The sequence below is a fragment of the Myotis davidii genome, unplaced genomic scaffold (genome assembly GCF_000327345.1).
Source record: "Myotis davidii unplaced genomic scaffold, ASM32734v1 scaffold944, whole genome shotgun sequence".
NCBI classification, from domain to species: Eukaryota; Metazoa; Chordata; class Mammalia; order Chiroptera; family Vespertilionidae; genus Myotis; species Myotis davidii.
This window is the reverse complement of record NW_006296283.1, coordinates 1,539,375-1,552,205: the sequence shown is the minus strand read 5'-3', so window position 1 is coordinate 1,552,205 and position 12,831 is coordinate 1,539,375. Positions and strand designations below refer to the sequence as shown.

Genomic DNA, 12,831 nt, shown 5'->3' with positions numbered 1-12,831 from the left:
TCTTCTATCATTGACAGTCCCTCTAGGTTGTGGGCTGCTTGCCTGTGTTCCTGAGAAGCATCTACGGTACCAGTCTATAGAGTGTGTTTTCGTTAGTGAATTACCGGTATGTTTACCGGTAATAAACTTGCACTGTTTTATGTATATGTTTGATTACATACAGCCTTGTGACAGTTTTCCTGCATGTCATAAGCATTTGAATATAAATTAAAATGTTAAAATCAAATTTGATATTGTTTTACCTTTTATTTGGTGTGTGGAAGGTGTGCGGAAGAGGGGGTAGTCTTATACGGCGAGTATATAACAAACTCTGTATTTTGAGTGGAAATGTTAGGGGGTCGTCTTATACGCCCAGTCGTCTTATACGCCGGCAAATACGGTATATAGTACAATGTATAGAATTTACATTTGGGGGAGACAGGTTAATATTTATTTTAAAAAACTATATAATTTCTCTGCAACTTTCGTTTCTCATTTAGCCATATATTGTGGAAATCACACCAGGCCAAAAGATACAGCACATAATTCCATAGTATGGATGAAGCTATCGCAGTTTACTCAGCCACCATTCCCTGATTGATTGGGATTCGGGTTATTTCTAGTGGTTTTATTTCTCTCCCCCTGACCCCCCACCCCCAGTCCTGTAAAAATAAGGCTGTCACAACATTTTGTACAAAGACCTTCATAAATTGGTACTTGCTTATCTAGGGTATAAAATTCCAGAGGTGGGATTGCTGGGTCAGAGGATTTTTTATGTTTGCCAGTCTGGGGGATGGGAAATGACTTCTCTGTGTTCCCTTAATTTGCATTGGCCTGTTTTCTGTAAGGTGGGGCATCTTTCCATATATTCACCAGCTCTTTGGATTTTCTCTTGTGTCAACCGGAATTCATATCCTTTGCCCATTTTTTTTTTTTTACTGAGTTTTTCTTTGCACTATGAATTTGTGGGAGTTCAAAGTAGGATATTAACGTGCTTTCTGTCACATGTGTTGCAAATATATTTTCCCATTCTGTCATTTTTCTTTGATTTAATAGGGTATCTTTCTTCATACTAGATGTTTTTATTTTGTGTAGTCAGATATGTTTATCTTTTTCTGACTGGCTTTTCAGTTTCCTGTTTTGTTTTAAGCCTCCTTAACACATAGGCTATATTCCTAAGGTTCCTTCTTTATTTCCCCTTGTTTTATTTTCTCATTTAAACATGCAGTCTCTCTGGAATTTATTTTTGTCTAAGGTAGGCTTCAACATTATTTTCTTCCTTGAGGATAGCCAGATTTAGCAGCTTCCAATACAGAATGGGTTTGGACAACGTGTCCTGAAGCTAAAGAAGTTTCAAAATCCCTTTCAGGTGATCTTTGGGGGCCCTTCCAGATCTGACATTCTCTGACTCCATAACGCCCAGTACAGCGACTGCTTGCTAAGAGAGAGAAGGCAATGCACAGCATTACTTATGAAAAAGTAATTTCAATATTAAATCCCAAGTTGGCTCAAAGTGGATATTAGAATCACAACATTTTAGAGGTGGAAGGGACCTTGGAAATTAGGTAGTCTAATTGCTCTCAATTCTGGCTAAATTACCTGGGAGCCTATAACAAGTCCTGGCGTCCCCCACACTCCTCCCCCCCACCCCCCCCCGCCCCGAGCCAGGCCAGACCAAGTGAGTCAGTCCTTGGGGATAGGGCCCATGCAGGGATTGATTTTAAATCCCCTGGTGATTCTAATAAGCAGCCAGGGTTGAGAACCACTTCTCTAGTTCAACTCCCTTATTTCACCTGTGAATAAACTGAGACCCAGAAGAGGTGAACTAGGTGTCACACAGCTGGCTAGCTGGCGCTGGAGCCCAGGTCTCTGCTCCTGCATTGCTTTTCCATCCGTGTTAAACAAATCCATCAAGCACCATACCTTGGATTTTCAGCTGGCAACACTAAGATCTCTGTGTGAGTGCTTTGTACCTTTGCATATGATCAGCTTTAAAATGTTTACTGTATGCAATTCTGTGCATCACAGGTGGGTAGACTAGTTCTGCCTTGCCGGACCTTAGTGGGGAACAGGGTTATAAAGAACTATGAAAATGATAAAAGACAGAGGAAACAAATGGCTCATACAATTGGAGGAGCCTACTGAGGGGATGGGGGTGCAGAAGTAGGAAGAGTTCCCTTGGCAGGAAGTCAGGGGCACTGCAAACAGGAGGTGGTATTTGAATTGGGCCTCGATGGCAGAGCATCCGTGCTGCACTTCCTTCCTTGGAGCTGTGCTGGCGACCTCAGTGACACAGAGGCAAGGTTTCAAGGCAGAAAGGCCTTGGGGTGAGAGAGCCGTGCTGGGCCCAGCCTGTCCAGGCCGAGCTCTGACCTTTTTCCTCTGCTCTGCCCTCAGGAATGAGACCGTGCTGCACCAGTTCTGCTGCCCAGCCGCCGATGCAGAGCAGAAGCCCTCCTGCGCAGACCCGGCCTCCCAAAGGTGGGAAGTCATTGGTGGATGGTCCTCCCCTCCCCACCCCACAGTCCATCCCCTTGGAGCAAAGCACACACCACTGCACCATTTGGCCTCTTCCTTGAGTCTTGTGCTGTTACTTGTTTGTTTTTACCTCCTTCCTCATACTTCCATTTCTCTTTGCTTCCTCTGGACCCCAGATGAGCCATTGCCGACTTTTGAGGTCATTATGCCCTTTCCTATACTGCTCCTCTCTAAATGACCCATGTAAAATACATTTTTAAACATCAAGGGAAATGAATGTGGCTGTAATTACAGAGCACAGTAGGATGCTGGCACCCACGAGTTGCTCAACCAATGAGAGTGCCCATCTTTCCTCTTATATCAAATATTTCCATTTGTCTTCCCGATTTTTCTCCTTCCATAACGACGACAAGATGACTGACTTTAATTTCAGGGATTTTTCAACCTTTGATGAGTTAGCTGACAACTTGGGAAGGACGGGGAGTAGTGAAAAGTCAAGATTTGGTGTCACTGTCCCAGGCTTTCTCCTTCATCTTGTTTTGGGTTATTCATATGCACTCTTTCTTCCTGCTCCTTCCCCTGTGTTCTCTCTCCATCATGCTTTCATCTTTCTCCTCCCACATTCATCTATCTGGCTGCCCTGCTGCTCCTCCATTCCCATCTTTTCCACCCACATCAGTTTCTGCTCCCTCTCCTCTTGATGTGTGTGCTGTCAGTCTATGTCCCTTATCCCACTTCATTTCCTTCTCTTTTCCACCAATTTTTCTGTCTCACAGTTCTGCACATTTCTCTTGTTCTTTACTTCACCCAGTCATGATCCTTTGATTTGGGACAAAAATTTCCCCCATGTATAGTCTCCTGTTGACAGAATGAATTTGAGCAAGTGACTTAAATCCCCTGGGCCTTAGTTTCCACATCAGTATAATGAAGGGGTTGGTCTGTCTAGAAAATGGATTTATATGTAACCTCACTGAGCTTCTTGCCTGCTTAGGAGAACAAGACCAGGCAGATTTATAACCGCTGTCTTACCTGAGAGGCAAGTGAGCTCAGAGACTCAAGGGACTGGCCCACGGTCACACAGCCAGGAAGCATCGACGCCCAGATGCACACTTAAGGTGTTTGACTCCCTGCTTGCCACTTCCAGGCTTAAGATTTAACAACCCCATAATCGTTCCCTTTCTTCCTTGGAAAATAACTAGATGATAATCAGAGAAGATGGCTGTCCAGCTAAGGACAGAAAATGACCCCCTGGAAGGTGTTACTACTCATTTCCCTTAAAGAAGTTAGAGGGGGCTGGGCATGAGGCAGGACTCTGAGGAAGGAACTATGGCAGTGGGGCCACAGTAACACCTCCAGACCCTTCAGTCCGGGGCTTCAGGAGGCATGTGTTCCCTGCAGCCGACCATGTTAGAGGACGGAAGGCAAAGGGAAGGACCAGGCCCTGTGCCATGCCCTGGGCGGTCTCTGTGCCACGTTCTGTGCTGGGACACAAGGAGCTCCCCATCTAGCGGGACATCACAATGCCTCCAAATGGGAAATGGCTCACCTGGAAACTGGAAGGAAGAAGAGAAATGGGAGAATGAGAAAGTGGAGAGAAAGGAGAGAGGACAGAGAGTGGAGTGGTGTGAGGGTGGTCTGGGAGGAAGAGATAGGGAGCCCTGGCTCCTTCCATGAGCTGTCACTGTTCAGACACGTGGCTGTGTTTTCTTCCTAAAAAATGTCCTTCCTGGCAGCGAAGGAGAAGCAAGGAAAGCTGTGTAGTCTGCCTCCCACCCCCTCAGTCCAACTCATTTCGGTGGACAGGCAATTGCTGCTCCCTGAGCACCAGGCATTGGTGAGGATGGGTAACTTCATACCCTCACAGTCAGTGGCAGAGGCCCCAGCAACAGAAATCTTCCCTTGAGTTTTCCTTGGTCCTTTCTCTCTCTCCTACACTCACCCTCCCACTCTTTCACATGCTAACACTCTTCTGCTGGACCCACCCTGCAGTCTGGCTCCTGGTAGGAAGGGGTGGGAGAGATGCTGGTGTATGTGGAGGCAGGGAAGGGTGCTGCCCTTATGGGACCTGGGCTCCAAGGGAATCGGGTTCTTTTCCAAGATTTGGGGTGGGATGGTAGGAAACTATTGAAGGGCAGGCCCCGAGGTTGGGTGGAGGTGCTCTAATGAGGGAGGGAGGTGGGTGGAAGGTTCAGGGAGGGGCTTGTAAGTGCTGCCTGTGGCAGCCCTCCCCTCGGGGTGGGGCAGGGAGGCTTGCACCCAAGTTGGTCCAGCTGTTGTCTGTCTCTGTTCCCAGGTATTCCAAGTTGTCCTGTCTGTCTGGTTTGTAGTTTCCTAGAGTGTATTTCTGTCTGTCTGTCTGTCTCTCTGATGACAGTTTCTCGGCTTCTCTGGAAGAAGGCTACCTCGATGTTTTCTAACAGTGTATGTGTCAGTCAATCTGTCTATTCTTGGATTCTTGGGAGAATTGCATCCTGAGATAAATTTTCTCCCATCAGACTCCCAACATCCCTGCTCCCAACCCTATCCATGACTCCTTCACAGCTCTGAATCCATCCTGCCTCCAGTGTAGCTCAAGCTCCGCCCCCACCACCACCCCTTGAGTTTCTCTACAAGGAAGTAGAGGTCAGAGAACAGGCTGAGGGCCAGCTCAGGGTGGGTGGGTCACAAGCCTCCAAGACAAGCCAGGCTCCTCCCCACTGGTCAGTCTGGTTTCCCACCGCCTCAGCCAGCCTCAAGCTCCTCCGAGAATTTCTAGGAATTAGCCAGTTGATCTCTACAGAGGGCACCAATATAAGGAATCCAAACCAATCATCAGATCTAGTGTCATTGGGGCCTTTCTTGTGTGACCTCAGAGCTGGCCACAGAGACCCCCTCATCTTCTTCCCCTGTACTCTGATGCCAGTGGTAACCAAGGTCAGCACAAGTGTGAGGGGGTACCTGTCCCCTCCCTGCACCCACCCCAAGCTGTGGGACTGAGCAAGAATCCCTTTCCATGAGCCACTGGGCTCATGCCCTGGGGGCTGCAGTGGCAGCTGATCTGTGTAAGCCTATCACTCACAGCTGATCCTCGGGTAGAGAGGAGCTGCTGCTGCTGCCTGAGGCAAACCCTCAGCCCAGGGGAGAACCCCAGGGCCCCAGATAGATCCTCACTTCCTTCCAAAGAGGGGGTTGCTCCAGCCTATTAGTGTGTGCTAGCACAGCCTCCCCCGCCACCTGTAGAGCAGCCTTTGGGGGATGGGCTCAGGAGAAATCTCTCTGGGGATCTGGAGCCTGCCAGTAGGTGATGCTCCCACAAGTGGGAAGAGCAAGTCTGGCAGCTGCTGTCTCACAAAGGGGAGGCTGAATGGTAGGCATTGTGTCCTGGGTACAATGGAACAGTTATGGGGCTGGCACAGAGTTATCATGGGCTCCATTGTGCTTAGGCACACACATCCCTAGGCAACAGCTTATGCTTACTAGGGTAATAGGTCCTCAGGTGAGAACTGGGCTCAGAGCCAGCCAGGGGGCAGCAGGCCATGCCAGCCTCTTTCATCCCCCTTCCCAGCTCCTTCCCGCTGCTAGCTGACGGCAAGGCTTTATTCTGGGGAATTGAATAGACTAGTAATTGCAGCCCTACTTTTTATGAGGGGGAGGGGCTCCCTCTCAGGCTCTCGGTGACATTTGGAACAACGACCCTGGTGCTGGCCAGCTGCCTCCCGGCATCTAGCCCATTTGTCTCCATGGGTGGCAATGAGGCAAGATGAGAAGACTGGCTTCTATGAGGGCAACTTCGGGAGGCTGGAGGGGTGGAGGTCAGAGAGAGGAGGTGCTAGGGAGGAAACAGAACAACCCCCAGCCTTGGGGACGAGAAGGGGATAGGAGTGTGGATGGTGGCATTCTGGGCCCCAGCAGACGAACTGACACCCCCAATATTTGGTCCTTCCTTCTCAACCACCCTGTCCTGCTCCAGGATGGAAGAGAGACTCACATTTATTCAACACAATATTTGTTGGACATGCCAGAGTTGTTGCACTAAGCACGCTCAATATTTTGACTCACCGAATTCTGTGAGATACTGCTACTCCCATTGATAGATAAGGGAATCTGGGAAAGAGAGAAGTTCATTACCTTGATAGAGGGACCACTGCGAATCAGTCTGGAGCTAGAAGGTGAGCCCAGGTCTAACTCCAAAACGTAACCTCTTTGCACAGAGCTGCTGCTAGGAGTTTTTTATTGAATAGCATAGGAGAAGTTCTTTGAGACATTTCATTAAATCCTAAATAACATTTATTTTCTCTGATTACAAGTTACACACTTGCTAGTTGTTGGATATGTGGAAAATACAGGAACATAAAATAAAAATTGAATCCAGTCAGATAGAGTTAACCACTGTCAATATGTTAGTGCACAAGCTTCTGGGGTTTTATTTTTCTCTGTACTGGGTTTTTCATGTGCCCCCATTAAAAAATAAGGATACTGTGGCCTGCATGTCCCACTGACTGCACACATTCATTGAGAAAGCCTCCTGCCCTAACCAGAACCTCCTGGTGCCTCCACCCCTTTTGTCTGTCACCTGCTAACCAGCCCGAAGAATGTGAGCGGCAGAGGCTGAGGCCCCTGAGGAAGGGACACCCTTCCAAGGATGGCTGTCACGGGGAGCCCTGTGTTAGCTGGCGCTGTCCTGTGTATCCGGGGACTTCCCTCTCTCCACAGCCTGCCTGAGGCATGATCAATAGACCCTCCATGTTTACTCAGCCTTTATGGAGCAATTAAATTCTCAGTCAATACAGTTTAGTCTTCAAACCGCTGGGCTTGGGAGCTTTGGTGTCAGTGCCTACTCTGTTTGTCACGTCCGAGCTAAGAGGCTGCTGGGAAACCTGCCCACCCACCAGTAGGAGGGGGTGGGTAGTTCTGGGGCTGCAGAATTGTGTGCTCCCAGTCCCTAGAGGCACAGAGAAGCCTCAGCTTCCCTCCCAAGCCCTGGGGTGAGGGTTTGCTGGGGGCAGGCCAGTGGTTAGTTCCCAGAAGCCTTTGCAAGTGTTGGGATCATGGGACCTGACCCAGGGCTGTAAACCTTTTCATGCCCTGCCCTGGAGTGGGGCTCCTGCCTGCTTGGCCCACGTGGGACTCTGGAGACTGAGGACTCTGTCTGGTGTGGGACACAGCAGGGCTAGGGGAGGGGCTGCTCCTTCTTATTTGGGCTCTTTGAGCAAATGTGCTCGCCATTCTTCTGAGGATCTCGTGTAGTTAAGCAGAGTCCACCTTGGCTGGGCTCCTTACCTGCGGGTGCCACACAAGATGGCAGAATTTGATCCGAAAGCTAGTGAAATTTGTCCCCCAGGGAACTGTGTGGCCTGTCACTTCACCTCCCATGCCTTTTGCTCCAGCTGTGTCTTCCCTGCCAGACTCAATGGGCACAAAAACAAGAGATGTCAAAACACTGTGATGCCTTGCAGTGGGCACCCACACTACTTCCAGCAAGTGTTCGGGAAGCTTTGTCTTGTCATGATGTTTGACCTTTTGTTCAGAGGACTTTCCTCAGCTGGGCTGTGAAACTCGTGTTCGGAGTCAAGTACTTGTCCAGCCAATTTCCTTGTGTGTCTTCCCTCCCATCCTTGAGCCTTCCTCTACAACTGGTCTCCTCATGAGGCCTAGGCTGCCACCAGAGGGTACTTAGGAAACTATGGTGCTGAGCAGAGAGCTACACCGTGTGAGTGAGGCTAGGTCAGGGCCCACCTTCAAAGCGCTGCTAGTGAGGACAGACAACTTCCTGTCAGCGGCGTTTGGAGATGATCGGAGAATTCCTCCCACTAGTTGTATTTTGTGTCCCTCACCCTTGGGAGAGGGAAGGAGAATACAAGCTGTCATTTATTGAGCACTTGCTTAGGTGCGACACAAGTATTATGTCGTTCTCACTAAAAGCTTATAAAATGTTATTATTATTCCCATGTTAGAAACAAAGACTGAGGATCAGAGATAATGAATGACTTATCCAAGGTCTGGTAAGTGGCAGAGTGAAGATTTGAGCCAAGCATCTGTTGCAGCTTCTATACCGGAGTCAGATAACCAAAGGGAGGTGTTTTAAAAAGACAAAGGGAGGTGTTTTTAGACACAGGAAGTGAATGTGTGGCTGGGGCGTAAACAGCTGGCTCCTGCTTCCCAGCCACAGGAAGCAGGCTGCTCAGGGCCAGCTCCTTGAGAGAACTTGGCTTGTCGTCAAGGGTTGAGAAGGCCTGGCCTTTCTTTCCTGCCCGTCCACCCTGTGCATGAGGCTGTTTTTGGACTCCAGGCAAATTAGGTAAACACGTCAGAGCAATCAGACTGAGGAGAGAGATGACCCAGATGACATTTTTAGGGATAAAAAAGCTCTAGACTTTATTATTTAAAGAAATAGACATAACTAAAGATAACACTTTCAGAACAACAAAGTGAAATATACCACAAGGAATGTCTGGGTATCTCTGTTCAGTCAGCCTTCATTAATGTAGAGTTTTGAACAAGTTTCTGGGAAAGAAATTCTTGTTTCATTAACCGAAAACGTCCTGTTTGAGTTTTGTGGCTATATATATTTCTCTCTTTCCCAGAGAATCCCTCCTCTTCGCAGGCCTAGAGATTTTTCACCATCTCCTGTGCTTTTCTTGTCTTGCTTTTCTCCTCCGAAAGGGCATCTTCACTTATTCATTTAACCAATACTATGAATTTACTTTACTTTTAACCAATACTATGACCATGAACATAATTTATAATTCCAATAAGTGTTTCTGATGTATGAAAAAAGGGTTTAAATTTGTTTTATAAAATAAAAAATAAGAGGAAACAATCTTGATCTATAGCAAGAGTGATTTAATCACACCAGGCATCCTTGAAGACGTCACTGCCTCTCAGGGGCCTTGGAACGGCTTAAGAAAGGAGATTTTCAGAGATTTCTTTTGTGACAATTAAAAAGCAAAACGGGGAAGACAGCTGTGTCTGAGGGAAGACTGGCATGTGTTGTTGTCTCCGGCAAGGACAGGTACCAGCGGGAGCAAAGAGAAGCGTCTGTTCATTTAGAACCTCAGGATGTCATGGCTGGAAGCGAGCCAAGGCATGCAGCGGCCCTCTATTGAACAAAGGAGGCCGAGGACCCGAGAAAGGTTCCTTGCCCAAGGTCTCATAGCCGGTCAAGTGCAGAACGAGGTAGAAGTCCTGATGAAGCTGGGGCTTTGTACCACCTCACTTAGACCAGGAGCTCCCCTTCCCTGTGCCTCAGTGTCCTCAGCTCTGACATGATGCGGGGAGGGGCACTGTCTAAGCCCCAAGGCCCCTCTGGCAGCGATTCCATAAGAAGGCACTGTGCCCAGGCCAAGGATGAGACACACACATGGGGAGACCAGGAACATCCACAAGCAAAACAAAGGGCAAGTGACATGACACAGACAATAGACCCAAGAGGCAGATGAGAAAGGCAACGTGCAGACTAGGATGAGCACACGTGAGAAAAAAGCCTTGGATAGGCTTTTCATTTCTCTGTTTTACTTATTGTTAAAACACAAAAAGAAATTTTAAAAAAACCTCACCTCACTCATAACCTACAGTCCTTGTACAAGCATCTCCTCTCATTTCCCCTGTTCTCCACACATTTGAGCGCTGCAGTCTGGACGATGTGCCCCCAGAATGCCACAGGGAGAGCATGGTACCCCCTCGCCCCTCCCCACTCCGGTGCTGGCGGCTTCAGCATTGGTCCTAGACCCAGGTGCACTCTGTTCACTCCCAGGACAGAAACAATGGGGATGAAGGAGGCTGAAGTGCACAGTCAGCATGACCTTAACACTCCAAGGACAGAGGACTGAGCACCAGAAGATTTCCACAGATTCTCCCTTCTAGGTTGGAAAGGAAGAGAGGTGAGGAGGTGGTAAAGGAGTGCTCTGGGCTATGAGACCAATTCAGAATGACTTCAAGGAAGCACTAGAATGTGGAGCAGCTGAGAACATAAGATAGAGCAATTCAAATCCCAGTTTACTTATCTGTAAAATGGGGCTCACACTACCACTTACCTCTTAGGGTGGTTGGGAGAGTTCAATGAGATGATGCATGGCAAGGTATCTGGCATATAGTCAGCACGAAGTAAATGCTAGCTATTTTAGAGCTGGATTTTCAAGAGCAGAGAGGAGGAAGTCAGTTAAGATCTAGGAGCCCTAGGAGAAGGGGTCTAGAAACTCAATTTAGAGAGAATGGCTTGAGTACTTCAGGGCGTGGGAACCTAGTGGCAGAGCCCCTGGTATGGCAAGCAGCCAGGGATATACTACCTTGCAGTTGTTTGGGGTCGTTGAGCCACACCCTTCACGGAGAGGGTTAATTCCATCTTTGGATGGCAGGCAATGGGCATGGACGAGGAGGAAGCAGTGTTTCAGATGTTTCTATTCAAACCCAGCCCAGGAAAGATAGCGTGTTGGCTGGAAAGAGCCCAATATCAGAGAGAGAAAGAGGCTCTCAGAACTGAGGGACTAATTGGGGGGAGAGACCAGAGAAGCTAATGGCCCAGATGAATGCCAATCAAGCAGGGCCACGGCTGGGAAAAGAGCTTTTCTAGATGTCAGGGCAGGAAAGGAAATGATTTCTCCCTGCACCAGGCCGTCACAGTGCAGGCTGGGATGAGATTAAGAGCAGAGGCACTTTTATCAGGAAAATCTTCTTGCCAGTTTGACTGTGTTCTCCGAAGAGAAGGAGGCCATTTAACCCCTCAGGGAGAGGTTTATGGCCTGGCCCTGACGCCTGCCCTGCCTGTGGAGGGCTCCCCAAGCTGGGGTTTCTGGGGCTTCTTCCCAAAGCCAGTGTGTCCTGCAGTGTGCCTTTCTCCTAAACACTTTTGAAACCCACAGACATGTGGGAAATAGCAGCGCCATTCTTGTCCTGTAAGCTGTGAGTAGTTTCTACTGCAGCAAGGAAGACAGAAGCTAGACATTAGGAAGGACTTCGAGTAGGAAAGGTGAAGATAAGGAAGGTGACTATAGGGAAACAGATAGGAATCTTGCTACATAGGAACTTAATTAATGTCCAGAGCTATAGCCTACACTACAGGTAATTCTGCCATTTCTATCTCTTGTGTCCTGTTTTGGCAAGCACACACCTGACCACCATAAGCACCTGTGGGCCATCAGAGACCCGTTCCCCTGGCACGTAGTGAAATTGAGCCTGTGAGGAGCTGGAAGGATATCCTTCCCTGGAAATGGCTCAGGACCAAAGAAACATCTACTCTGGGGTGAGGTAGGACTGATCTGGGTTGCACGAGGAGGAGGGTGAAATGAAGGGACTTTAGGTCTCATGCCCTGCCTCTGGGTTGGGCTGTATGCACACATGGTTTGTGTAGGTCAGCATCACAGGGTTCTATGACAGATTCAAGGAGGACAAGACCAAGTCTTTGTTCTCCCGAGAGCAATTGTCCGTGAGCCAGGAGGTGGGGAAGCACAACTGGCCAAGATTAGAGTAGGAAATGTACCTTTACTGAGCATCAAATTGGTACCAGAGGCTTAATGGACATTACTTAGCTAACTCTCCCAGCAAAATCATGTGGCAAGCATCTTACCTTCACACATGAGGAAATAGGCTCAGAGAAGTTAAGGGAACTAGCCCAATGCCACACCGATAGGGAGTGGCCAGATTTTAACCACAGTGGGTCTGTCTGGTTCTCAGTCTCATCTCGTTACACTCTGCTGCCTCTCAGCCCTTACTGCCTTCTGGTGAGCTCCTCTTGGCATCATCTCTAGCTCAGAGCTCCAGGAATTACACCATAAGAAAAGTCCAGTACTTCTTCATTTAAAGAATTCTAGCACAAAACACCAAGAACATAAAAAATGATAGTTCAAGTTAAAGGACTGTTTTTTATTCTGAAATTACATCCTTCCTACTTTTCATATTCTTTTATAATATATACATAATATTACTAGACGCCTGGTGCATAATCAGTTGGGGCAGGCGAGGGACTGTGGAAGAGCTCCAGGGCATGTCCAGCCTGTCTCGCCCAGTCTGGCCCAGTCCTGATCAGCTGGACTCCCGCAGCAAGCTAACCTACCAGTTGGAACATCTACCCCCGGTGGTCAGAGCACATAATAATGACTGGTTGAACAGTCCACTGGTTGGAGGGACGATTAGCCTATTAGGCTTTTATATATATACTAGAGGCCTGGTGCACAAAAATTTGTGCACTCATGGGGAGGGGAGTCCCTCAGCCCGGCCTGTGCCCTCTCACAGTCTGGAACCCCTCAGGGGATGACCATCTGCTGGCTGAGGCCTGCTCCCCAGGTGATTGGGCCTAGGCTGGCAAACAGGCATTCCTCTGGCAGCCCGGCAGCCCTCAGGGGATGTCCACTTGCCAGCGGGGAGCAGACCTAAGCTGCAGTCAGACATCCTTAGTGCTGC

At 48.6% G+C, this 12,831-nt stretch overlaps 1 protein-coding gene across 1 annotated transcript in view; it reads left to right on the top strand.

Annotated features, from left to right (window-relative positions):
- The window catches only part of IQSEC3 (IQ motif and Sec7 domain 3), a gene marked incomplete at its 5' end in the record, with an annotated part of 108,881 nt that overhangs the window by 32,553 nt on the left and 63,497 nt on the right, over positions 1-12,831 (top strand). The window contains one exon of the mRNA XM_006771318.2: positions 2,377-2,460. Coding sequence (XP_006771381.2) covers positions 2,377-2,460 — 84 coding nt within the window. The remainder of the gene's footprint in view (positions 1-2,376; positions 2,461-12,831) is intronic.